The sequence below is a fragment of the Heterodontus francisci genome, chromosome 38 (assembly GCF_036365525.1).
Source record: "Heterodontus francisci isolate sHetFra1 chromosome 38, sHetFra1.hap1, whole genome shotgun sequence".
NCBI lineage: Eukaryota > Metazoa > Chordata > Chondrichthyes > Heterodontiformes > Heterodontidae > Heterodontus > Heterodontus francisci.
Genome location: NC_090408.1, coordinates 32,213,978 through 32,241,624, shown reverse-complemented (window position 1 = coordinate 32,241,624; position 27,647 = coordinate 32,213,978). Strand labels below are relative to the sequence as shown.

The 27,647-nt window shown below is 44.0% G+C and overlaps 1 protein-coding gene across 1 annotated transcript in view; it reads left to right on the top strand.

Moving 5' to 3' along the window:
* LOC137352504 (NT-3 growth factor receptor-like) overlaps positions 1–27,647 on the top strand; it is a 603,448-nt gene that overhangs the window by 507,960 nt on the left and 67,841 nt on the right. The window contains exons 13-14 of the mRNA XM_068018049.1: positions 23,124–23,254; positions 25,623–25,795. Coding sequence (XP_067874150.1) covers positions 23,124–23,254; positions 25,623–25,795 — 304 coding nt within the window. The remainder of the gene's footprint in view (positions 1–23,123; positions 23,255–25,622; positions 25,796–27,647) is intronic.

Genomic DNA, 27,647 nt, shown 5'->3' with positions numbered 1-27,647 from the left:
CTAGTACCTCTAATATCCTCTCTGGGAGAGGAGGAGGAGGGGGTCTCTCTGGAAAAATTACCTAAACACACAACTGCCAGAAGTGTACATTATGCTACCATCTTGTCCTTTGTGTCCTGCTTCTACTGCTACCTCATCGCCATGACTACCCCTTGCTACTTCATCACCATGATGGCTACTTTTCACTCCTGGCTGTAACCTCTTTCTCCTATGTGGTGCCACCTCAGTGTCAGGAAGGCTTGAGGTTTGGTGCTGGAACTGTACCGATGAACCCCTCCACGGATGAGGTGCCACTCAATGAATTTGATGTTCATTGAAGGATCTGCTTTCACTGTCATGTCACATGCGCATCCAACGCCCACCAGGACTAGACTAGAAGCTCCCTACTGGACTGGTGGAGAGGACTGCACTAATGCCAGCACCTTGTCACTACTTCACCCTGCAGCCCACTCATGCTGGGCACAGGCTCAGTTGAGCTAATAGTCTGTGTGAAAGCAGGACAAATAGTCCCAATTAAGCCCTGGAAACCCTGAAGCATTTATGGAAGCAGTCACTGCAGCCACCCCAGAAGTGACAAATGCCCTTCAAGCCTAGTAAGATAATCAAAATGCTTCTGACACTGAAGAGCTGGCTGTGGAGTCATAGAGTTTGCACTAGCCACTAATAAACCTCCCTCCAGACTGTCTGCACATTCTCTTTCTGAAGCATAACATCCTGGATGAAAATAAATGTTGTCTTGTGGTCATTATCTCAGCATTAGCTCCACCACAGTAACTAAGAATCTCGGGTCTTTGGTCATTGCAAACCTCCCACGTGGTGCCTTCTCCTCCTGCTCTCTGTTCCTCTCCTCTCCTCACCCACCTCCCCTTCCCTTCATCTGCCATACTTCTGGCCAATTGTACAGCAGCAGACTTTTAACTCCCACCGTCTGCTCTGGTCTCCCTTCCCCCGCCCACCACATGCCCTTCCCCCGCCCAGCACTGGACACCCATTCAAGAGCAAGACTGCAACTGAATTTCCTCCCTGTATATTAATTGAGCACCCCTATTCCCCCCTCCCCCCGCGCCGGCCCCACTGCCCCCACAACAAAGGAAAATGCAGTCAGTTGCCAGTGGAATCACATGGGCAGACAAGTCCTGCTCCATTATATACCAAAAATGTCAAGAAAATGCATGTCATGTGTAAGAACCCAAAATGGGCTAACATTGGGCTAAAGGAGATGTTAGGGCTCGGGTTAGGGATCGGGACAGAACTTATTGAGAACTTATTGGGCAGGAGGTAGCAAGGATAACCTGTTCTATGCCTTGTAATGTTGGCCAGAGATGTTACGACCCAATCCTGAAATGAATTACTGGTGTGAGGGACTTTGATGTATTGAGTCATATCTGATGCACTACTTGACTCTTAACCGATGAAGGTACCACGATATCTGACAATAGGTTCATGGAGCTTATGATTTGCTGGCTGTCTGTATATTCCAGTGCTGTGATGTCGGGCCTCTGTCTCCTGAGACATGGGATATCAAGTTTTGGAGTCCTGTTTTCTGTCCAACTGGAGACGTCCCTAGACATCTAGTGCTGTTCTGTAAACTGTAGATGGTGATGACGAGATTTTTGCTGTACTGTGTGCACATTGTGTCCATACAGGGAAGGGCTAGACTGAAGGGGATTCATTGGGTTCTCTGAATACAGATGATGTCATAGAGTTATATACAGCTCAGAAGGAGGCCATTCTGCCCATCAAGTCCATGCCAGCTCTCTGTGGCGCTCCCCTGCTCGATCCCCGTTAACCTGTAAGTTTATTTCCTTCAAATGCCCATCTCATTTCCTTTTGAAATCATTGATTGTTTCCGTTTCCACCAGCCTCTTTCCAGATCATTACCACTCGCTGCACAAAAAAGTTCTCCCTCACATTCCCCCTGCATCTCTTGCCCAAAACCTTCAATCTGTGTCCCCTAGTCCTTGTACCATCAGTTAATTGGAACAGATTTTCCTTGTCTAACTTATCTAATCCTGTCATAATCTTGTGCACCTCTATCAAATCTCCCCTCACTCTCCTTTGCTCCAAGGAGAACAACCCCAGCTTCTCCACCCTAACTTTGTAACTAAAATCTCCCACCCCTCAGACCGTTCTGGTAAATCTCCTTTGCACCCTCTCAAGGACCCTCACATCCTTCCAAATGTTAGGTGACCAGTATTGGATGCAATACTCTAGTTGGGGCCTAACCAGAACTTTATAAAAGTTTAGCATAACTTCCCTGCTTTTGTACTCAATGCTTCTATTTATGAAGCCCAAGATTGTGTATGCTTTGTTAAGCACTCTCTCAATATATCCTGCCACCTTCAAAGATCGATGCCCATGCACCTCCTAGATCCCTCTGTTCTTGCAAACTCTTTAGCACTTGCTATTAAGCCTATATTGCCTCACCCTATCCCTTCAGTTGAAATATATCACCTCACACTTACATACAAATATATGAGCATATGAATTAAGAGCAGGAGTAGGCCATTCAGCCCCTCGAGCCTGCGTTGCCATTTGATAAGAACATGGCTGATCTGATTGTTGCCTCAACTCTACTTTCCTGCTGACTTGCTATAATCTTTGACTCCCTTGTCAATCAAGAATCTATCTAACTCAGCCTTAAAAGTATTCAACGACCCAGCCTCCACGGCTATCTGGTAAAGAGAATTCCACAGGCTAACAGAGAGAAAAAAATTCTCCTCATCTCTGTCTTAAATGGGAGACCCCTTATTTTTAAACTGTGTCCCCGAGTTCTAGTCTCTCCCATTAGGGGAATCATCCTCTCAGCGTCCACCCTGTCAAAATCCCTCAGGATCTTATATGTTTCAATAAGATCACCTCTCATTCTTCTAAACTCCAATGGAATACAGACCCTACCTGTACCAACCTATTCTCATAAGATAACCCCTTCACCTCAGTGATCAGACGAGTGAACCTTCGCTGAACTGCTTCTAGTGCAATTATATCCTTTCTTAAGTAGGGAGACCAAAACTGTATGCAGTACTCCAGATGTGGTCTCACCAATGTGTTAAAGTGTTGTACTTTTGTTGGCTTGCTGCAGAAACTTGTATATTCAAATAACCCTGATAAATAGAATTTATTTTTAAAAATTGAGAGAATCTCACAGACAGATGTAAAATTGTTCCTAATCTGATGCATATGAGTTATTTACAAATCTCAAGTTCCCCTATTTTCTGCATCCTTGTTCACTGATGCCTCAATTCCTGCACCTCCTAGGTGAAGTCGGCAATTTTGACAGTTCCAAATCAGGCAGCAATCAAAAATTGAAACCATGCCAAGTCTGCAGCTGGATCTTGTACCCAGCCAATTTTTTGGGATCTTTATTTCATTCTGTATCACCATGAAAAGCATACTGATCTCTCAAGAACTGATCTTCGGGATTATGGCCATCAAACGACATGCTCTAGTAAGACCATTTTTAGCTGAGTCCAAGCATGCCCTCTCCTCACTTGAATGTGGTAAAACCAAGATCATCTTGTTCAGCTCCTGCCAAATTTTCTGCAGCCTACCCTCTTGCTTGCATCCCACTGCCTGGTGTTCATTCTGACTGAACCTGATGCTGTGCACACTTGGTAACTGTTCATCCTTGACCGCAACTTCAAAATCCATAACTAATGCATTCCCAAGATCACTTATTTCCCATTTTTCCATCTCCTTCATCTTCATCCCTATCTCAACTGCACTGCCGATGAAACCCATAGACATGTTTTTCTCTCCTCCAGCCTTGACTTCTCCAATTCTCTCCTCGCCAGCTTCCTAAGCTCTACACTCGAAATTCAAATTTGATTAAAATGCCACCTATTTTGAAGTAAGTCCTGCTCACATTTCATTCCTATCCATATCAACCTCCAGTGTCTCCCTGTCATCCAACACATTTAATTCAAAATTCTCATCAACAGTTACAAATCCTTCCAGAGCCATGCCTACCTTACCCACCAGAATACAACCTTAAAATCAGTGCCAGGCCATTCAGGAGAAAAGTTGGGAAACACCTCTTCATGCAAAGAGTGGTAGAAGTGTGGAACTCTCTCCCACAAAAAGCAGTAGATGCTAGCTCAATTCATAATTTTGATTCTGAGATTGATGGATTTTTTTGCTAGACAGGGGTCTAAGAGGATATGGAGCCAAGCTGGGTGGATGGAGTTAAGATACAAATTAGCAATGATCTCATTGAATTGCAGAACAGACTCAAGGGGCTGAATAGGCTACTCCTGTTCTTACCCTCTGCAATCGCCATTGTTGCTATATGCCAGCATTTAGTCTTCACTGTTCTCACCTTAGCCTCCTGTGAATTCTCTCCACTCCTACATCAGTCATAGAACCCTGAGACTGTATTGGCCCCATGCTCTGGAAGTCTCTACATAAAACCCTTCTACTTTGCTAGTTTTCTCTGACTTTCAGCGACCTTCTCAAAAGCTATCACTTGTGCCATCTCTTCACCTCCTCTGACTATTCGCCTACTACTGCTTGACATCCATTTCTCCACCTTTAAGGACTTTTACTATGGTAAAGTCCTTATATCAAGGCAAGTTGTTATTGTGATATTAGCCAAGGCCATTTTGTGTTGAGTGATCACCGCGTTTCATTCCTTTGTTTAATGAGGTGTCATCCAGTTTTGGAGACTTGAATGAAAAGTCACAGCTGTCCCATCGATTTCTCAAATGTCATAAGTCAGCTGGGCGACAGGTCATTGACAAATGTGTTGCACTCAGGTACCTCATTGCAAATAGGTTGCAACATTATGGTAATGGTTCGCACTTCCCAACCCATTTTATGTTTGGTCCTGGTTCTACATTCATCAGTTGTATTCCCCTAACATGATTTCCAGTTGTAATTACTAAGAGAGATCCAAGTTTCTTGTAATTAGTGAGAGATCGGTGTTATAATTAATGAGAGATCGGTGTTTGTTGTAATTAGTGAGAGAGATCGCAGTTTGTTCTAATTACTAAGAGAAATCAAGGTGTGTTGTAATTTTTGAGAAATAGCGGTGTATTGTAATTAGTGAGAGAGTTTGAGTTCTGGTATAATTAGAGAGAGAGATCGAGATTTGTTATAATTGGTGAGAGAGATCGAGATTTATTGTAATTACGAAGTGAGATCGAGATTTGTTCTAATTAAGCGAGATTGAGGTCTGTTGTAATTAGTGAGCGATTGTGGTGTGATGTAATTCGTGAGAAAGATCACAGTATGGCGTAATTACTGAAAGAGATCGAAGTCTGTTGTAATCAGAGAGAGAGATCGCAGTTTGTTGTAATTGGTGAGAGAGATCTGTGGCCCAGAAAGCTTAAAGAGTAATCGCCAAAGAGTCTCTTGAAAAATGGATCCAGCATGGTTTGTTTATTGCCTCCACAGAAGTGTTATGCTGTTGATGGGGCAGTGACATAAATCTGGATGGTGGTGCAGGCACAGGCCTTCCTAAGGCTTCTTTATAATTTAGTTACTAATAGCACCATCTTAAAGATGGCTCCAGGAGGGGTAAGGTGGCAGCATTTGCCAGCTTGGCACAACAGTAATGAATGATTGCCTGAATGAAAATGAAAAAAAAAATCCTTGCTTGTTGAGATTCAAAAAAATGTTTATTTAAAATGTCATGGTGGATGGCATTGGTCGACCTATCTGTCATTGAGACATTTTAGATTAAAGTATTGTCTCACACACACTGTAATCCCACTCATGAAACATCTGCATTTGTGTCAGCACAACACAGCCCCTTACTACTAAAATAATACTAAAATAACTTAGGTAAGCCGTGGAAATCAAACCGACAGTATACCAAACACACGTCAAGGAATAAATTCACAAAAAGCATTGATGGATATAAAGAATGCAAAAGGGATTATATTTTCTTTTAATGTGAAGTTAAGAGCAGAAATTCCAGTGAGGAATGTGTGTATATTTTTGCAAAGATTGTTTGTTGTAGAGTGAGGCCTCACTCAATCATCTGCCGCAGAGGAGCAGAAACTCACAGTGGAGTAGGTGTCAGTCAGAGTAATTGCTGTGCTACATATCTTATGCAGATTAAACAGAAACTGTTCACAGCCTACACATTGATTGTCTTTCAATTCTGTAATGGTTCAGGCTTCAGTGCCTGAGGCCATGGATATCAATGCTTCAATCCTTGCCTGTCACAAATACATCAATGTTCTTTTCAAGGTTGCACAGTGTTCCTAATGTATCTTTACCAATGATGTATATATTTTTAAAAAACCACTAAGACTGGTAACCAGAAAGACCCAGGAAAAAAAGATCTTTCCAGCCAGTGGCCTTAATAAATCTTTCAAGGACACGTTGGTGTGGCCTTGGACTATGCAAGATCTGCACGTTAGCGGGCCACTAGAGCAATATAAATGCAGCTTAAGGGCAGAATATCTTGTTTCGAATTATAATTAAATCCAAAGAGATGCCCCAAGTCCACGATCAGCCCAGACTATTCAAGACTTTCCAGGGACATCTATTAATATTGTAGAGATAGAATCTGAATAGTTTATGATTGTTAGTGAGTGATTCCAGTATTCCTACATTTTGTAGCATCCATGGCTCAGATAATACTTTCTCTTGCTTCTGGGTCAGAAGGTTCAAGTCCCATTTGAAAAACTTGAGCACAAAAATCTAGACTGACGCTCCAGTGCAGTATTGTGTGAATATTGCATTGCCGGAGGTGCCATCTTTCAGATGAGAAGTCAAAACCAGGCCAACTCTCAGGTAAAAGATCAGATGGCACTATTTTGAAGAAGAACATGTGAGTTATTCCCAGTGTTTTGGCTAATATTTAACCCTCAATCAACATCACAATAAAACAGAATATTTGGTCATTAATGCATTGCTGTTTTTTGCGACCAGCAAAATGGCTGTCATTCCTACATTACAACTGTGCCTACACTCCAAAAGTACTTCATTGGCTGTAAAGAACTTTGGGATAGCCTGAGGTCCTAAAAGGTGCGATATAAATGCAAGTCTTTTTTTGTTATTGCCCAAACTACATGACGAGGGGGTTACAAAATCTAAAGCCTTTGGCAATGATCCCTATAATTCAGTCACAACGCAGAGGGAATTTAAAAGCAAGCTGCAATCAAATATGTGTGCCGAAAGCTAACCCAGTACAATATTGTGACCATTCTGAGCAAATAGCTTGAGAAGAGGAAACAAGTCATATTCAAATAAAAACATACTGGGATAGATTTTTTGTCTTCACTGCCTCATTGGTAATCTAGTGGAAGAAATTGCTCTTTCATTACAGACACCAACTAGTTTTCATTCCAGTTGTCTCAATGGAATGGTGAAAATGAGAATTTGCTTCACGATCATTTGTTTGGTCATGTTAATGGCTGGCAGTTCCTTTAAATTTAGCTGATAGTTATTTAAATCCCATCAATTATTTGGGGAGTATTAAATGAGACTGGTCTGTCCAAATCATTGAGCTGAGTTGGAACCTTTCAATATATAGGTAAGGCCATCTAATTGATAAGCGTATGAGAGGAATAATTGTGTAGACAATGATTAACTGTAAAATTATTTATCGTTGTGCATGAGAACTTTTATTATTTTCTGTTTGAGGAGATATATCTGCTGTGCATTGTTTTACTGTTGTTTATCTGCTTATTCCTCTATTAGTTACTTCTTAATGTTTGAAACAGTGTCTGACGTTGTGGTACTCTGCAGCAGTTAGATGACCTGAGAAACATCCTGTTGGTCCATTTGCCAAAGTATGCTGCCTCCTTGGTGCTAGGGTCAAGGATGCCACTGAGCTGTTGCAGAGTACTGTAGGGGGAGGGTGAACAGCCAGCGGTTGTGGTCTGCATCGGTACCAACAACATCGGTGGAAAGAGGGATGAGAGCCTGCAGGCAAATTTTAGGGAACTAAGAAAGAAACTAGCAAGCAGGACCTCGAAAGTAGTAATCTCCAGATTACTCCCGGTGACACGCAGTAGAGAAAATAGAAATAGGAGGATAGAGCAGATGAATACGTGGCTGAAGACGTGGTTCAGGAGGAAGGGCTTTAGATTCCTGGGAAATTGGGACCAGTACAGGGGGTGGTGGGACCTATACAGGCTGGATGGGTTGCACCTAAACAGAACCAGGACCAATTTCCTTGTGGGGTGGTTTGCTAGTGCTATTAGGAAGGGTTTAAATTAAAGTTGGCAGGGGAATAGGGAGCAGGATGTAACATTAAAGAGGAAAAACAAGGTGCACAATGAATTGGGAGAGACAGTTAGCACTAGAGTAAGAAATAGTAAGGTGGGGTCAGAGTAGTAGGGAATGCAATAAGGTCTAGATTAGGTTTACCGTGTATGTGACCACGCAGAGCATGGTAATTAATGTTGGTGAACTGCAGATGCAGGTAGTCAAGTAGGAACATAACGTTGTGGCAATAAGTGAAACCTGGCTCAAAAAAGGGCAGGACTGGATATTAAATATTTCTGGATATGAGGTGTTCAGGAAAGTTAGGGAAGGAAAGACAGGAGGAGGGGTGACAGTATTGATTTTTTTAATACTTTCATGGGATGTGGATGTTACTGGCAAAGCCAGCATTTGTTGTCCATCCTTGTTAGGCCATTTCAGAGGGCAGTTAAGAGTCAGCCACATTTCCGTGGGTCTGAAGTCACATGTATGACCATTTGCAGCTGCATGGACTCAGGAAATTGGCCCTTTTGTGTATTATCCATGGAAGGCAACATGTGAGGAATGGTATTCAGCTCTTGGGATTTGAGCAACCAGTCAGCAGGAGACTGCTAACAGCAGCCATCTATGAGATCCTGGGATGACAGAGAGTTGCAATGAGGATTATGATCAGGAGGTGTGGGTGGGTGTGTGTCAGTGGATGGGGTGTATCTAAAACAAATTCCTTTTTTGACATTACAATTGTCCTTTGATATACGGGGGAAGATAACATTTTGTTTTGTATTTAATTAAATTATTTGTCATTAACATTGCTGTCACATACTGCTCATCCCCAGCACACTGTGCCAGTTGAAAGGCTCTAATTAATCCAACAGGTTTATGTGACAAGGACGTTTTTACTTGTCTGACAGTGTTTAAGAGCCCTATTGTTGGGAACTTAAGCTTTATAGAGAATGAATTCCTTGGTGCGAGCCGATGCCGGTAAGAGGGCATTAGAAATGTCTGCTGACGGGTACCAGCTGCAATTCGATGAGGGAAAAATGTTTGAAGATTCTCATGTCTGTAAAGGATGATAGTCTATGTCTGATGTGGAGTTCCAACATCCTAAAGCTCTATTAGAGCTGCTAGCTGCTTGTGGAGTTCATCAGAGAGAGTCAAAACAGAACCTAAAAGAACTGAACACAGAAGGTCCCGGGTTTGATCACAGATCTCTGCTGAGTTAGTTGATCATGCTCTCCTGACCAGTGTCCCATCCTTCACTCTCCCTAAGCTTCAGCTCATCCAAAACTCAGCTGTCCATATCCTAACTCGCACCAAGTCCTGTTCACCCAACACCCCTGTGCTCACTGTCCCAATGCCTCCAATTTAAAATTCTCATCCTTGAGTTCAAATATCCCCATAGCCTTGCCCCTCCCTATGTCTGTAGCCTCCTCTAGCCCTACAGACCTCCAAGATCTCTGCGTTCCTTCAATCCTGGCCTCTTGTGCATCACCAATTTCCATCGTCCCACCATTGGCAGCCATGCTTTTAGCTGTCTAACCCCTAAACTATGCAATTATCCACTTCCCCCACAGGTTTTAAGATGCTCTTTAAAACCTACCTCTGTGACCAAGCTTTTGGACACCTGTCCTAATATCTATTTTATTTGGCTCGGTGTCAAATTTTATGTTAGCATTCCTTGGGTTGTTTTACTACATTAAAGGTGCTATATAAATGCCAGTTGTTGTTAACTTGGGCAGCAGTAGGGAGTGCTACACTTGGTGTCAATGTTCCGTGTGTGTGTGTGTACGCGTGTGTGTATGCGTATACCTCTGATGTACCCTGTGGTTGAATGCCCTCCTGAGATTCACAAAACAGGGTGTGGGACAGGGAAATTAACAATTTTATAATCACGACAGTCCTTAGTAAATGAGTAGTCCACCGCCAGCCCTTAATATCTGAAAATTCAGCATATCTGAGCTTTTTAGTCAAACATTTATCACAGAATCATTTGTCCTCATGTTGCTTCTGGTTCTTTTGCCCTTCAATCTGTGCCCTTTGGTTATCGACAACTCAGCCATTGGAAATTGTTTCTGTTTGTTTACTCTATCTAAACCCTTCATGATTTTAAACATCTTTATTAAATCTCCTGTTATCCTTCTCTACTCTGGGGAGAACAACTCTAGCTTCTCCAGTCTATCCATGTAACTATAATCCCTCATCCCTGGAACTGTCCTAGTAAATCTCTTCTGTACTCTCTCCAAAGACTTCACATCAAAAGTGTGGTTTCCAGAATTGGACACAAACTTCCATCTGGGGCCAAACTAGTGTTTTACATAGGTTTAGCATAACTTCCTGGCTTTCGTACTCTGTGCCTCAATTTATGAAGTCCAATTTCCATATTCTTTATTAACTGCTTAATCAACCTGTTCTGCCCCCTTCAAAGTTTTCTGCACAAATACTCCAAGGGTTCCGCTTTTCCTGCAACCCCTGAAAATTGTACCATTTAACATGTATTGTCTCTCCTCATTCTTCTAACCAAAATGCACCAACTCACACTTTTGTGCTTTGAATTTCAACTGCTATGTGTCTGCCCATTCCACCAGTCTATGTTCTCTTAAAGTCTATTGCCATCTTTGTCACTGATTATGGCACTTCCAAATTTTCTTCTTGTCTGCAGAATTTGAAATTGTACCATGTACCCCCAAATCCAAGTCATTAATGGAGATCAAAAACACCAGTCTGAATAACAACCATCAATCATGCCTGTTTCCTATCCCTTTGCCAATTTTGTATTATGCTATTACCTACCCCGCCTTTATCCCATGGGCTTCAATTTTGCTAACAAGCCTATTACATGTTTTTTTTATCAAATGCTGTTTGAAAGTCCATCTGCACAACACCACTGCACTGCCCTCAACCAGCCTCTCTGATACCTCTTCAAAAACTCAATCAGGTTAGTCAAACATGATTTGCACTTAACAAATCCATGCTGCCTTTCCTTTATTGGAGCGTACTTGTTGAAGTGGGTGTTAATTTTCTCCCTGATTATCCTGAATAAAAGCTTCCTTGTCATTGATGTTAAACTGACTGGCCTGCAATTGCCAGATTTATACTTCTGCCCTTTCTTGAACAAGGGTGTTACATTTGCAATCCTCCAGTCCTCTGGCACCATCCCTGTATCTAAGGAAGACTGAAAGTTTGTGGCCAGCACCTCTGCAATTACTTCCCTCAGCAGCAGAGGATGCATCCCACCCAGACTGGCTGACTTAGCCACTTTAAGTACAACCAACCTTTCTAGTGCCTCCCCTTTATTTTTATCTCATCCAGTATCCTGGCAATCTCTTAGTTTGCCAGAACTTTGGCAAAGTACTCTTCCTTGGTAAACACCGATGCAAAGTACTCATTTATACCTTAGTCATGCCTTCTGCCTCCACCAATAGTTCTCCAATTTGGTCCCTAATTGACCCCACCACTGACAACCCTTTTACTGCTAATATGCCTGTATAAAATCTTTGGATTACCTTTGATATTAGCTGCAACTGAGAGACTTTCCTCATTCTGCTCATTCTCTCCACATTCCCACTGTACTTAATGTTTGCAATAAGAGAGAGTAAACCCTTCATATCACTTCCTGGTGAATCAAAGTGAAATGTAAAGGCCTTTTTTAATGAAGCATTTGAGAGAATTTACTAATACACCACCCTTTTCCAGAAGAGTGTTAGTGGGTGATTGAGTAGGTCGCTGTGTGCGTGGTGATTGGGTTGTTAATGGGGTGATGGACTAGTGAGCGTTTGTACAGAGACTGAGTGGGCAGTGTATATGATTCAGCAGTGCTGTAGAAAGGAAGGTGATTTTGTGTGTGTGTGTTTGATTGATTGAGTGAGTGTCTGTGTGCGCTTTTAAATCCCTTTTCTGTAACCTCCTCCAACTCGACAATTTTGTTACCACACGTATCTCGCCACTGCTCTTTATAGTCCTCTGACTCTAGCCTCTTGTTCATTCCCCTCTTTCTTTGCCCACCATTTGACACGAACCCTTCAGCTGCCTCAGTCTCATTATTTGGAACTTCCGTCCTGGGAAATTTGTCTATATTAAAGCTCCTACCCATGATTTCTTTGAATGTGGGCAGTTTTCTGTCTACTTTATAAGTAGTTCACTGTTGCTTTCCTGTGTATATGTGATTTCTGTTTGTTAAAAACTGTGTGTGCCTGTGATTGTAATATGTGTGTGTGTGTGTATTTGTTTACATGCTTCTAGATGAATTCACTCTGTTTAATTTCATGTTCTTTGGCATTGCAATTAAACCAGAGTATTTTGGGATGTCACACTGTAAAGAGGAAGAAGTTATGTGATGGATTTTCCATTGTCGGAGTCTGCTTTGTGTGTGCACAGCCTCTGTGAGAGAGACCACAGCGCTGTCATGCAGGCATTGTGTGAACTACTGGTCCCATTCATTAAACTTCAGTCTCTGGCAATAGATTACTCTGTATCTGAGCTTCCCATTCCAATTCAGAGGCGACATGTGAGGATGTTTGAAATGTTTGAACTTGTAAGTACACAGGATGCATCACTGTTCAGAAACACATTTAACCAGATTACGCAGACTGATCAGTTTGCAGCAACAGCTGAACCTGGGCCCAGAGCCAAATCCATCCTCATAACCTTCATTCTGAGGTCAGAGGTCAGTGACCTGGGAGCAGGTTCTTTCCTTCCATGCACGACTGGCCATGATCTGACACGTTTTCTTCTGCTCCTTGTTTTTGAGTTGGAAAAAAAGAGCTTGCATGTATAAAGCACCTTCCACATTCTCAGGGCATCCCAAAGCTCTTCACAGCCTGTTAAGTAGTTTGGAAAAGTATTCACTATTGTAATGTAGCCAATTTTCTCACAGCAAAATCCCACAAATAACAATAAGATAAATGACCAGACCTGGTCGTGTGAAGCATAAACACTGGCATGGACCTGTTGGGCCAAATGGCTTGTTTGTGCTGTATAGAGTGTAATACTATGTAATAATCTGCATTGATGGTGTTGCTGGAAGGATAGATGTTAGCCAGTGCCCCAGGAGACCTCTGCTTAACTTCGTCAACTAGTGCCGTGGGATCTTTAATTTTCCACCTAAGAGGACAGATGGGACCTGAAGTGCCAGTCTAGATTATGTGCACAAGTCTCTGAAGTCTCTACTGCTTCAACCCGCAACCGTCTGCCTCAGAGGCAAAAGGGTTTGCCTCAGAGCAGAAAAGGTTAACAAATGATTTGATAGAGGTGTTCCAAATCATAAACGTTTTGATGGAGTAAATAAGCAGCAACTGTTTCCAGTGGCAGAAGGGTCAGTAAGCAGAGGACACAGATTTAGGTTATTGGCAAAAGAACGAGAGGCAACATCAGAAAACTTTCTTGCTGCACAGCGAGCTGTTGTGATCTGGAATGCACTGGCTGAGAGGGTGGTACAGGCAGATTCAAAAGAGAATTGGACAAATACTTGAAGGGTAAAAAATTATAGGGCAGTGGGGAAAGAGCAGGGTGTGGGATTAATTGGATAGCTCCTACCAGCACAGACACAACAAACCACCTGACCTCCTTCTGTGCTGTGACTCTGAGTGGTACTACTGAGCCAAGACTGGCACCTTGATGGGATTTCCTCAGACCCTAAGCAGCTATGTTTTGTTTTATTCATTCATGGGATGTGGGCGTCACTGGCTATGCCAGCATTTATTGCCCATCCCAGGGACACACACTGAGACAAACATCAACTGCTGCTGGAGGACAATCAATTCGGTGAAAGACGCCCTTTGGTCTGCCTGAAACTTGCTGGTCTTCCAGCGCAAAGAGTTGTCCACGACCGAATGTTGCAGACTGGCACATTCCAAGGTCCAGGACTACGTGCTGAGGGACGCACTAAAGCTTGGGGCAGCCGCAGCAAAGGCTCAATGGGGAAAGACCACTGTGTAAGGTTCCCCCACCAAGCTGAACGGAGGGGCTGGATCCATGGGAACCCCTCGAACTGTATCGGAAAAATTTTCATTTGCTGTAAAATGTAAAAATGTATCTGGCATGACAAATGTAATAGAAGGGTTTTGAGGCAACTCATGATTGTATTGAAGGAAACTGACCTCCATTGCACTGTTTGTATTTTTTGACTTGGTGCTGTTTGAAACTATTTGGTAATGTATTTTTTACAGATTTTTATGAATAAAGTATATTTTGGAAATAAAATTTTTTGTTATTGCCCATCCCTAATTGCCCTTGAGAGCTGGAACATTCTGCTCCTGAGATTGTCCTTCCACTAAAATGGACTGAGCTTTTCATTTTATTTCATTTCATTTAGAGATACAGCACTGAAACAGGCCCTTCGGCCCACCGAGTCTGTGCCGACCAACAGCCACCCATTTATACTAATCCTACATTAATCCCATATTCTCTACCACATCCCCACCATTCCCTACCACTTACCTACACTAGGGGCAATTTACCTTCCAGTTCAGACTGTCAAAAAATTTCTGATAGAAGAGTGCAGGGTGATAGTAGCCAGCAGCAGCAACAAGAATCTGGAAAAATGAAGACAGTTGTGTTATGGAAACAGAAAGTACCAATTGTTAGCGGAAAACAGCATGTCCTATCCCACAACCCTGGGAAATGTTCCCGTGAGAAAGCTTTCTTATTGCTTTACTTCTGGTAGCAGTAGTGTTTCCCTTTAGGAGTGTGCAGTGAGATCGAGCTGGAGATGCCCAGGCAGCAACAAACACTATTGAGGCTAACGTTGCCTAGGAGCTGCTAAAGGCCTACTCGGGTCTGCAAATGAAACCAGACCCAGGCCCGACAGAACCACATCCGACCCGAGCCTGACCAGGTCCTTTCATTTTTTCCCCGTGCCCGACTCGACCCAACCACGGGAATATGATCAACTTTATTGAAGAGGTTGTGATCTACCTTGGATGGAATCGCTCACTGCAGACTAGTGCAGAGTGTTTCCCGCCTTGACATCCTGGCTGTCACTGTGTCCAACCCGGCCTGACCCGACCCGAGCCCGAATGCCGGACCCGGAAGAGCGACCCGACCCCGATACATGTCGTCAGGTTCAGGTCGGGTAGCCATGCTCTCGCTCACGCTGCACTGCTATAACAGTGCGGCGAAAACCCTGCTTACAGCATCAATGAGTTTTCCAACAAACTTCTGGCGAGCAGGAGCAGCTGTGATGAATTCCCAGCAGGCACTGTAGCTTCCATGGCTACTTTGCAGAAAGATATCACACTACTCTGTAGGCAATGGTCTAACAGATAAATTCTCTGAAGTTTTTATCAGGACCCAATTCTGCAAATATACAAACTCTGTAAACACCAATATCCGCACTCCCCCATTGATTCACTCTCAACTATGCACCAGAATTTCTGCGGAAGCATCACTGGAACTGTTACTAAGAGCCCGAGCCTCAGGTTAGGAGAGCAGTAATCGTTACGGCTTCAGGTTGGGACCGCAGCGGGTGTCAGGGTTCAGGTTTGGGCTCGTCCAGGTGGCGGAGTGAGGATGGAACAGGATTTGGGACATTGAGTTGTGTAGAGAGTGGGTGAGGCAGGAGGTGGGATGAGGCAGGGCAAGGATGACATGTGGAGCAGGGTGTTCTTTAGGATAAGGATGGTGCAAAAGGGATTAGGTAGGGGGTTAACTGAAGCTGGCTGTGTTTATTTGCGCCACGGTGGGTTAGACTAGATTTCTGATTGGTCCCCTTGGAGGACATGACACACCCAACAGTTTGTCTGGAATGTATACTTTGATCTTAATGAATATTTTGTGTCTGTTTTCACAAACGAGAGGGACAATACAGACATTATAATCAGGGAGGAGGAGTGTGAAATGTTAAATGAAATTAGCATAATGAGAGAAGAAGGATGAAGGAGTTTAACATCTTTGAAAGTGGATAATGCCCCAGTCCCGGCTGAAATGTATTCTAGGTTGTTAAGGGAAGCAAGGGAAGAAATAGCAGAGGCTCTAACCATCATTTACCAATCCTATCTGGCTACAGATGTGGTGCCAGAGGACTAGAGAACAGCTAACATTGTATCTTTGTTTAAAAAGGGAGAAAGGGATAGACTGAGTAATTACAAGCCAGGCAGCCTAACCTCAGTAGTGCAAAAATTATTGGAAAAATTTCTGAGGACAGGATAAATCTTCATTTAGAACAGGGTTATCCAACATGCAGCCCGGAAGTGTAAACTGTTCCCGGAGCCATTCCTCATCCTCACCATGACCGTAAATGAGAAATTTCCCATTGTTGCCTTCTTCTTACAGAGCAGCCTTTTTAAAACGATTGCTGCCAGTTTCACAGCCAACAGCTGTTGACATTGGGATCAGCCATTTCCCAACAGACTCGGGGTTTTCCGGCGGGTTCTGACTTTTTAAAAAAGCCTGCCAGAAAACCCCGAGTCTGTTGGGAAACTGACAGCGTGATGTTTTTAAAACAATCTGCTGAGTGTTCCGCTCTCTGCAACTGTGGGAGAGGGGGGACAGAGAGAGGAGAGAGGGCGGCAACAGAGAGAGGAGAGAGAGGGGGACAGAGAGAGAGAGAAAGAGGAGGGGCACAGAGAGAGGAAGGAGGGGCAGAGAGAGGGAGGAGGGGCAGAGAGAGAGAGGGGCAGAGAGACAGATAAGGGGTACAAAAAGAGAGAGAAAAAGGGGGGCAGAGAGAGAGCAAAAAGGGGAGGGGGATCACAGAGAGACGGGGGACAAGGAGCGAGGAAAACTGAGTGAGGGATGCGGAACACTGAGCAGGCAATACTGAGCGGGCAGTGGGATACAAGCAGCAGGGAACACTGAGTGGGCAGTGGGGAACACTGGAGACACAGGTGAGGAAAGAAAGAGGGGGGAAGAGATAGAGAGGGTGGGTGGAGAGGGACGGGCGGGGGGAAGAAGGAGACAGAGAAAGTGGGGGGAAGGGGAGACAGAGACACAGACAGACAGAGAGAGGGGTAGAGGAAAGACATAGAGGGGAGGGAGAGAGTGTGAAAGAATCATTCACTTCTGGCACAGAAGGAGGCCATTCTGTCCATCGAACCTATGCCAGCTCTCCACAGAGCTCTGCAGTCAGTCTCACTCCCTGGCTTGATCCCCATAGCCCTGCAAGTCAATTTCTCTCAGGTGGCCACCCAACTTCCTCTTGATGTCATTGATTGTCTCCGCTTCCACCACCCTTGTGGGCAGCGAGTTCCAGGTCATTACCACCCGCTGCATAAAATACTGCTTCCTTATATTCTCCCTGCATCTTTTGCAGAAAAGTTTTAATCTGTGTCCCCTAGTCCTAGAGGGGAGTGGGGGTGGGGGAAGTGGGAGTGAGACACAAAGACACAGAAGCTGGATTGCATCTATTTTAATGCAAGGAGTCTTACTAGTAAGGCAGATAAATTGAGGGCATTGATTAGCACATGGGATTATGATATTGCAATCACAGGGCCATGGTTGAGGGAGGGACAGGAATGGCAGCTCAATATTCCAGGGTATAGAATCTTCAGGTGTGACAGGGGAGGGGATAAAAGAGGAGGTGGCATTGCATTGTTGATCAAGGAGAATTACTGCAGTAAGGAGGGATGATATCTGAGAAGGTTCCTCAAATAAGGCCATATGGGTAGAACTTAAAAACAAAAAGAGGGAAATCACTTGGCTGGGAGTGTATTACAGGCCTCCAAACAGTCAGGGAGCGATGGAGGAGCAGATATGTAGGCAAACCTGAGGTGTAAAAATAATACAGTAATAATAGGGGATTTCAACTTCCCTAATATCAACTGGGATAGTCTTAGTGCAAAAGGCTGAAAGGGGACAGAATTCTTAAAATGCATACAGGAGAGCTTTTTGAGCCAGCACGTAGAAAGTCCTACAAGAAAGGGGCAGTAATGGACCTAATCCTAGGGAATGAAGCTGGACAAGTGGTAGAAGTGTCAGTGGGAGCATTTCGGGGATAGTGACCATAACTCTAAGATTTAAGGTAGTTATGGAAAAGGACCAAGAGGGACCGGGAATAAAGGTATTAAATTGGGGGAAGGCCGATTTCAGTATGATAAAACAGGATCTGGCCAAAATGGACTGGGAGCAGCTACTTGTAGGAATGTCTACATCAGACCAGTGGGAGTCATTCAAAGAGGAAATAGTGAGCGTTCAGAGCCAACATGTATCTGTTAAGGTGAAGGGTAGGACCAACCAGTCCAGGGAATCCTGGATGTCATGGGGGCGGCGCAGTGGTTAGCACTGCAGCCTCACAGCTCCAGGGACCCGGGTTCAATTCTGGGTACTGACTGTGCGGAGTTTGCAAGTTCTCCCTGTGACTGCGTGGGTTTTTGCCGGGTGCTCCTGTTTCCTCCCACCACCAAAGACTTGCAGGTGATAGGTAAATTGGCCCTTGTAGGTAGGTGGTAGGGAATATGGGATTACTGTAGGGTTAGTATAAATGGGTGGTTCTTGGTCGGCACAGACTCGGTGGGCCGAAGGGCCTGTTTCAGTGCTGTATCTCTAAATAAATAAATAGAACACGTGGGGTGGGGTGGGTGGGTGGAGGGGGGGGAGAGATCAAGGTCTCTCCAGAAAGATGGACATCTATCCAGAATACTCTGCATCGCTACATAAAATGTGCGGGCAGAGATTGACTATTTTGCAAGCAAAAATAATGCTAGGCATGTCACTAAATCAGTTTTCAATATAGTGTTTCAACCAGGTGAGAAAGGGGTCCCTCTCAGCCTTCACCTGGTCTTACCGTAACAGGGCTTAATTTTAAACACAGCACCCCCTTGGTGAATCCTTGTTCACCGCTTTCCAATTATAAGGCAAAGAAACCTGCACAAACAGGCTTTCTTAGGTTTAAAGAAGAAAAGTTGAAATTTATTCAACTTAAACTTAAACTCTAATTCGGTTAACACCTATGGATATACGATGTGTCCACGCTAACATACATATGCGATACACACATGCAAATAGAGAGAGAAAAGAGCAGAAGAAAATTAAAGTGGAAAAGTTTGAGGCAATATCTGAAGAGTTTTTGTTACAGTTCTTCGATCTCAATGTAGAGTCCTTGATTGTAGGTAGATCTTGCTTTTCATTGGGGCCCAGTATTCTTCTTAAACCTTGTTCGCTGTAGGAGACTTTTCTCTCTTGGGGTTCATGTGTCTTCAATGGTTTCTGAAGCTGGTGAGAGCGAGATGAGAGCAGACAGGAAAGAGGTCTGTTCAGTCCAGGAGCAAACAGACCTTCTGCCCAAACTGTCTGTACAAATTCAAAAAACTCAGGTTGCCCAGTAGGTTAGTCATGTGACTAGCCTTTTTGACCATGTCTGTTTGTGTATTCAGCCATCTTAGCAGTCGACCTGGAATGCGAGCTCACCCACCTTCAATGTCTGGTGATCAACAGTCCATTGTGGGTTGAATGTGTCAGGGAATGGCTGCTTTGTCCTTCCAAACGCTGTCTGTTAATATGCAAATGTCTTTCCAGCCAAGAACTGGCAATTTATTAAAGCAAGCCCTTTCTTCACTTCAACAACAGTTTGAAATTTAATGTCCGTGTGGCGAAATTAATATGCCTCATGCTTGGCAGATGGGGGCCTGCATGACAATTGTGACAAGAAAGTAAGTCAATAAATTAGTCTTCTCATTTAAAGCTTCTTCACAAAAATGCACATTTGTTGTTTTTATTAGTAAGATGGGCCGAGCAAAAATCGTAATGCGGCCCTCCGCATTCCAAAAAGGTTGGACAACCCTGATTTAGAAAGACACGGTTTAATCAAAGACAGTCAGCATGGATTTGTTAAGGTGAGGATGTGGCTGACTCACATGATTGCATTTTTTGAGGAGGTAACCTGGAGGGTCAATGAGTGGAGTGCACCTGATGTATCTATGTGGATTTTAGCAAGGCTTTTGATAAGGTCCCACATGGCAGCCTAGTCACAAAAGTAAAAGCACGTGGGACCCAAGGCAAAGTGACAAGTTGGATCCAAAATTGACTCAGAGGCAGGAAGCAGTGGGTAATGGTCTATGGGTGTTTTTGTGACTGGAAGGCTATTTCCAGTGGGGTTCCACAGGGCTCAGCATTAGGTCCATTACTTTTTGTGGTATATATCAATGATTTGGACTTGAATGTAGTGGGTATGATGAAGTAATTTGCAGACAATACAATATTTGGCCAAGTGGTTGATAATGAAGAAGAAAGCTGTAGACTACAGGAAGATATCAATGGACTACTCAGGTGGGCAGAACAGTGGCAAATGGAGTTCAATCCGGAGAAGTGTGAGGTAGTGCATTTGGGGAAGGCTAACAAGGCAATGGAATACTCAATTAAGAAGCCGCCTCCAGGAGCCGCGTTCCATTGAGTAGAGCAGGCAGCTCAGAGAACCAGCAAGTCCAATAGCAGGGCCTGCAGCAATGTCCGGCTGGCAGCCACACCGGAAGAGGTGGAGCCTCAAGGTGGAGGTGCCCTCTGTAGAATTAGGAAACTGTAAAAAAAAAGCTCCTCCACAGGATGGCCTGCAGCAGTGTCTGTGGCCCACTGATTCCTGCAGTTTTGGGGGAGGGGATTTAAAGGAGGCTTCGCTGACCCCTCGGCTTGCCACCAGGTGGCTGCCTCCAGGCAACGGCTGAGCTTCGACCTCAGCGGGGGACCAGTTCACCGTTGGGAAGATCCCAGCAGCTTCACCACTTTACCCCCAAGTGGGGACTGACGAGCATAATTGACTACGCGCCCATGCCGGTCAGACTCCAACTTCAGCAAGATCACTCAGCGGCGGGAATGTGTCGGGGAACCCACCCGACGCAAGAATTGGTAATTTTGTTCCTGGTCCCGCTTCTAAAACCATCTCTGTGGGACTGGGAAAATTCAGCCCATCATCCTTAACAACAGATTTTAAATATTCAATTTACATTTTAGAAATTATAGACAGTTGATTCCTAACCCAGATAAATGGTACTCCCCACCCTTCCCGCTTTGACTATAGTGGTTAGAGGTACACGGACTGACTATTATATGAGAAGTCAGCAGCCTGCACAGTATTGACAGGGAGGAAGTATCATTGATATGGTGCCAAATTGCAATGATGAGAAAATTGATTGAATTGAATCCCTTCAGTTAAATAACAATGAGCTGGTATGGGAAAGGTCCTTGTGTATTAAGGTGGAATTGAAGGAGCGAATCTGAGCGGGAATCAGTAATTGAGACCAGAGCAGCTGTTTCTCTCTGGCTGTCGGATACAGATCCATCGCCAGTGATTGACTGGCTGTGCATGTTAAATATGGCCCGACAATAGAGACCATTTTAGGATTCCCAGACCATTGCTCTTCATATCTTTTCATTTGTGTCAAGTCAATCCCCCGCTTAACTTTTTGGCTGCCCACATAAATTCCGAGATTTCACTTGGTGTGCTTGCTAACAGGCTGCCTGTGTGACTGAGTCTCTGTGGAGTTGCTGCCTTGACACCTTTGTTGCCGACTGTCTTGCATCCACTGCTCTGCTGTGTTATTATTGTATATTTAACAAAGCATTTTACAGCCTGAGAGGTCACTGCGTTTTGTATTCGTGTTTTGTGTAGCATTACACAACTGATCCTGTTAACAGTCCTGCAGGTTGTCACACCAGAGCTGGCAGGAATCTCTCTCAGCTTGTTTAATTCTAGAACAATATATTTGACAAGCCGAAGGGATGTGAATCTCATTGCTTTTGCTGTTTCGTGTTTCCCTCATTTAATTTCTCCAGCGCTGCTGTAGCTTTATGCACTGCATTTGCTTTTCCTGTTTCCTTGAAGCTTGAGCTTGTCTCCCCTTCACACAAACACAGACACATACAGACACACAGACATATACACACAGACGCACCTTCACTCACACACACACGACTAATTCTACAAAATGGGAGCATTATTCTCAGTCTGGAACAAGGTTTCTCTCCAGTTTGGTGGGTGTTAATGCTGGCAGATCCTGGCATGCAGTCAATAGCAACTCCAGAGTAAACTTGCCAATTTACACTGGTCACAGGGAAGATGTGGAAAATTTGTTTCTTCTGGCAGTCAAACAAAGCACAAATACACTTGAGGATTTTAAAAAATAAATACTGGTAAAACAAGCTACAAGGAGAACGCTTGGAGTGTGGACCCTTCGCACAATGATAGTTAGAATTTCTTTTCTCTTCACTGATGCCCATGCGTAGTTCTGGTACTTTCTGCATTTATTCCACATTTCCAGCATTTACACTTTCCTCCTCTTTAAGTTTACTCTGAGGTGATCACTGGTTGTCTGAGTGTCAGGAGCTGCCAGCCACTGAACCCACCTGCGATATCAGCCGAATGGAGTGAGTTTCTCTGCCGCTGCTCTGTTTGCCCTGTTTATTATTATTACGTTGTGAAAGAGTGCAGACTTATTCTTGCCCCTCCTCTCCTGAAGGCGCTGATTGGTGCTGAGGTAGACTTCCTACGGGTACCAACTGCTCAAACATTAGATCGTCTGAATGACCATTCTTCATTGGTGAGCCCATCACATCTGAGTCTGATTCTGTCCTTGCCTAATAGTCACACACCTTCAGCTTGGGTTATCGGAGAGCGATCAGGAGCAGGGGCACCAATTTCCTTAATACCAACAGAAAATGCTGGAAATACTCAGCAGGTCTGGCCGTATCTATGGAGAGAGAGAGACAGAGCTAACGTTTCGGGTCGATGACCTTTCGCCAGAATCTTGATTTCTTTAATTGCGTATTGGCGAAGTAAGATGTTTCTGGATCCACAGCTGGTCTAATCTGACTGGTTTGCACTGAGGTTGCCATAGCTGGACAAGACTCTTGTGATGGTAACCGGCAGCATTGGCAATCCTCTCAACCTAATGTAAAAGCAGCTTTTGCCAGGTAATGGGAGATTTACCTTATACTGTATGTGACCTGGGAGTGTGTAATGGGGCCAATTACCTGTATCTAACCCACACTGTTTGTCTCAACCTCAGGCATTCACTGTATCGGTTATTCTGATCTCGCAGATGTACAGCACATCAAGAGGAGGGACATTGTTTTGAAACGAGAGCTGGGTGAGGGAGCCTTTGGGAAAGTTTTCTTGGCTGAATGTTACAATTTGAGCCCAACCAAGGACAAGATGCTGGTGGCAGTTAAGGTGAGTGTGTTGTGTGCTCTGGAGATGACACATAAATCACCTCTTTACTATAAAACCCTGTTTGTAGTTTGTTGCAGACTGAATTTAGTGCTGGCTTTTAATCCTGATTAAACTTTGCAACTCTAGTGCCGAACGCCAACTATTTACCCTGATTCCTTGTCCTGAAATCTAATATCTAACTCTAGTCCCAAACCCCAGGGCAGAGTGGAGGGTAGGGCCTGAGGTGAGTGTGCATACGAACATATGAATTAGGAGCAGGAGTAGGCCACTCGGCCCCTCGAGCCTGCTCCACCATTCAAAAAGATGATGGCTGATCTGATTGTAACCTCAACTCCACATTCCCGCCTACCCCCATAACCTTTCACCCCTCTTGCTTATCAAGAATCTATCTTCCTCTACCTTAAAAATATTCAAAGACACTGCTTCCACCACCTTTTGAGGAAGAGTGTTCCAAACACTCACGACCTTCTGAGAGAAAGAATTTCTCCTCATCTCTGTCTTAAATGGGTGACCCCCTTATTTTTAAACAGTGACTCCTAGTTCTAGATTCTCCCACAAGAGGAAACATCCTTTCCACATCCACCCTGTCAAGGCCCCTCATCCTGACTCTGCAGTTGTGGAAGGTTGATGGTCTTGGATTGAGAGCAAGTTTCGGTGTAAATGTGACCAGTCCTGCCCCCACCATCAACCTGGTCTGAGTGAAATAGCCTAAGGCTACAACTGGACTCTTCAGACCAGACAGATTCACACACACTGGCCAGAAGCCCCTGGTGCTAGCCCAGTCTGTGCCATCTCATATAGTGCCAGTGCCCAGTAGAAACCCAATGCCCATTAGCCTGACTGTGGTCTACCAGCCTATTGATGTCACTTTTAGAAAGTTGCTGATTGGCATTGGGTGAAATTTATTGATTGAGGTTTATGACCTTCTTATACATTCCCACCAAACATGGTCCTGCATTCCTGCCCCAAATGGATAAAGCTGTTTGAAACAAGTCATCGCATTTTGGGAACTGCTTTGAAAACTGTTCATAGCATTATACAGCACAAAAGGAGGCCATTCAACCCATCATTCCTGTACTGGCTCTTTGAAACGGGCATACAATTAATCCCACTCCTCTGTTCTTTTTACATAGCCCTGCCATTTCTTTTCTTTTCAAGTATACATCCAGTTCCCTTTTGAAAGTTACCATTGACTCTGCTTCTACCACTATTTCAGGTCGTGCATCCTAGATCATCATAACTTGCAGCATATCATAGAATGATAGAATGTTTACAGCCAGAAAGAGGCCACTTGGCCCATTGTGTCTGTGCCGGCCAAAAAACGATCCACCCATTCTAATCCCACCTTCCAGCACTTGGTCTGTAGCCCTGCAGATTACAGCACTTGAGGTGCATATCCAGACTCCTTTTGAAGGCGTTAAGGGTTTCTGTCTCAACTACCCTTTCAGGCAGTGGGTTCCAGACCCCCACCATCCTCTGGGTGAAAAAACATTCCTCATTTCCTCTCTAACCTTTCTACCAATCACTTTAAAAATATGTCCCCTAGTCACTGATCTCTCTGCTCAAGTAAATAGGCCCTTCACCTCCACTCTATCCAGGCCCGTCAAAATTTTGTACATTTCAGTCAGATCTCCTCTCGGCCTCCTCTGTTCCAAGGTGAACAACTCTAGCCTATCCAATCTTTCCTCATAGCTGCATTTTTCCAGTCCCAGCAACATCCTCATAACCCTGTACCCTCTTTAGTGCAATTACATCCTTTCTGTAATGAGGTGACCAGAACTGCACACAGTACTCAAGTTGTGGCCTAACCAATGAGTTATACAGTTCAAGCATAACCTCCCTGCTGTTATATTCTAAACCTCGGCTAATAAAGGAAAGGATTCCATATGCCTTCATATGGCTCCAGACTGGGCCAGCACTGGGGTCTCCTGGCCAGTGTGTGTGAATCTGTCTGGTCTCAATACGCCGTTCATATGAAAGAAATTCTCCTCATCTCCCCTCTGATTCTTTTGCCAGTTGTCTTAAATCTATGCCCTCTGGTTGCTGCCCCTCCTGCCAGTTTCTCCCAATCTAATCTATCAAAACCCTTCATTGATATTAAATCTCCCCTTAACCTTCTGTACTCTAAGGATAACAATTTCAGCTTCCTTAGTCTTCTCATAATTGAAGTCCCTCATCCCTGGTACCATTCGAGTAAAACCCTTCTGCACACTTTCCAAGACCTTGACGTCCTTTCTAAAGTGTGACACCCAGAATTGGACACAATACTCCAGCTGAGGCCTAACCAGTGATTTATTAGGTTTAGCATAGCTTCGTTGCTTAAGGATGATTGTAACAACGTAACCGTCACCTTTCCCATTCTCCACAGACTCTGAAAGATGCCACTGTCTCTGCACGGAAAGATTTCCAGCGAGAGGCGGAGCTCCTCACCAACCTTCGGCATGAGCACATTGTGAAGTTCTATGGCGTCTGTGTCGATGGCGATCCTCTCATCATGGTTTTTGAATACATGAAGAACGGAGACTTGAACAAGTTCCTGAGGTGAGTGTGTCGCCCACAAGTCATGAGAGTAGCAATGGTGCGTGACAAAAAAAGACAACAGACTATATCTTTAGGCAATTTTGAGAATTGCTAATTTAATTTTTTTCAAAGCCTTACATTTTCTAAGTTTTTAATTGTAAGCATTTGAGATTAGATAATAGGTTTTAATTTAATTGCAGAATGTACATCTGGGGCTAGTTTCACAATAATTGCATTGGCGTAAATGTATTTCAGTGCCTCTGTTCTAGAGGTTTAGTTGTTTTTCCATAATTCATTTTACTGAGTGTTTCCATTGTGTGTCTATCAGACTCTTGCAATTGAGTGGAAGGTGGGAGTTATTCCAGGGGACTGACTGGAATGGTTCCCGCAGTGAGGGAAAATCCTGACAGATCAGAGATAATTTGGTGATATAAATTAAATAAATGGTTTAATGTCCACCCAACACGCTCCTCCTTACATTATGTGCACTGTTTGCTTCAGTGTACAGTCAGTTTATAATGGTTTTCCGTCAGTCAGTTTACAGTCACTGTCCAGTCAGATTGTGGTCAGTAAAGGATTATAAAAACTGTGGGAGTCATTGTTCTGCTAATGATTAGAACCAGCAGACCTTGGTGGCCAGTATAAAGAACTCGGGCCCTGGGATATGTGTTGGTCCTGCTTTTGGCTGGTGATACTATGGCCTGTGTTTGTCCTAATCCTCCTGTCCCCACAAAGAAAATATTTACCGAACAGTTTTACGACTTTGTGCCCACCAGGCTTACTGAGCCGGTTGTCTTCTTCAGAAGCTCTGCTCAGTTAGGCTGTTAAAATTGCATTGGCACTCTGTTTAGGTGATAGGCCCCCGATTTACAGAAACGTCTGAGGCCCCTACCTAAGCCAGGTGGGTATCTCAGCCGCCTGAAAATACAGCGGTGGGAAAATGTCTGCTGGAGAGGGAAGTGATCGGTGAGTGTAGCGTGACCATTGTAATTCCCATTCCATCTAGTTTCCACTGGGTGGAGGGAATTAAAATTCCCATTGCATTGTGTCCGTGATTGTATCACAAACGCAATGCACATACATCTTGGAATTGATTTTGAGCATCCAATGTAAGGAAATTGGTTTAAAAATAGGGGGAGAAATAGAACGTTGTACATTTTATATAAAGCAGCAGAGCCGAGTAATTTAATTTCTGCTTGCATTGAATGTTAAATTTGTTTGTGGTGCAGCTAAGCATAAATATCAACGAAATTTTCCCCAGCACTTATTATCTCTTTACTGTGGGTTTGATGAAGTTTGACAGCAACTACAAAATGTCTCAGTGCAGACATCTGTTCAACAAGGAAATGTTCCAGGAAGATGTTGCATCATTTCATGTTTAAATTTATTTTCATTCTACAGTAGTATGCATTGGATTTCATTAGCCATATAGATGTGCAATGGAAGAGATTTGCCACTATTGAGGGGCTGCATTCTGATTTAGTTCTATTGTGCTTTTTTAGTCTCTTACTCGTCTTTAGCAGTGTCCCAAATAGAAACTGATCTTTGCTGATTTTCTCCAAAGTAACCTGGGGTTTTTGGTTCAGTAATTTTCCCCTTCCAGATTTTCCCCTGGCTTTTGGCGGATAGAACCTGCAAGACATCCAGAAAACCTGCGTTTTAAAATTGACGTTGTAAATTGGCGGGATTTTACGGTCCCCACAGGAATGCGTTGGTGGCGGGGGGGGGGCTTAAAATTGCGTGGCAGGAGGGGGAGTGCCGTTCCCAATGCCTTCCCGACCCCGCTGCAATTTTACCAGGGGCAGCAGCAAAGAGAAATGACCTGCCTGCCCCAGGCCAATCACGGCCCTTAAGTGGCCAATCAACCTCCACT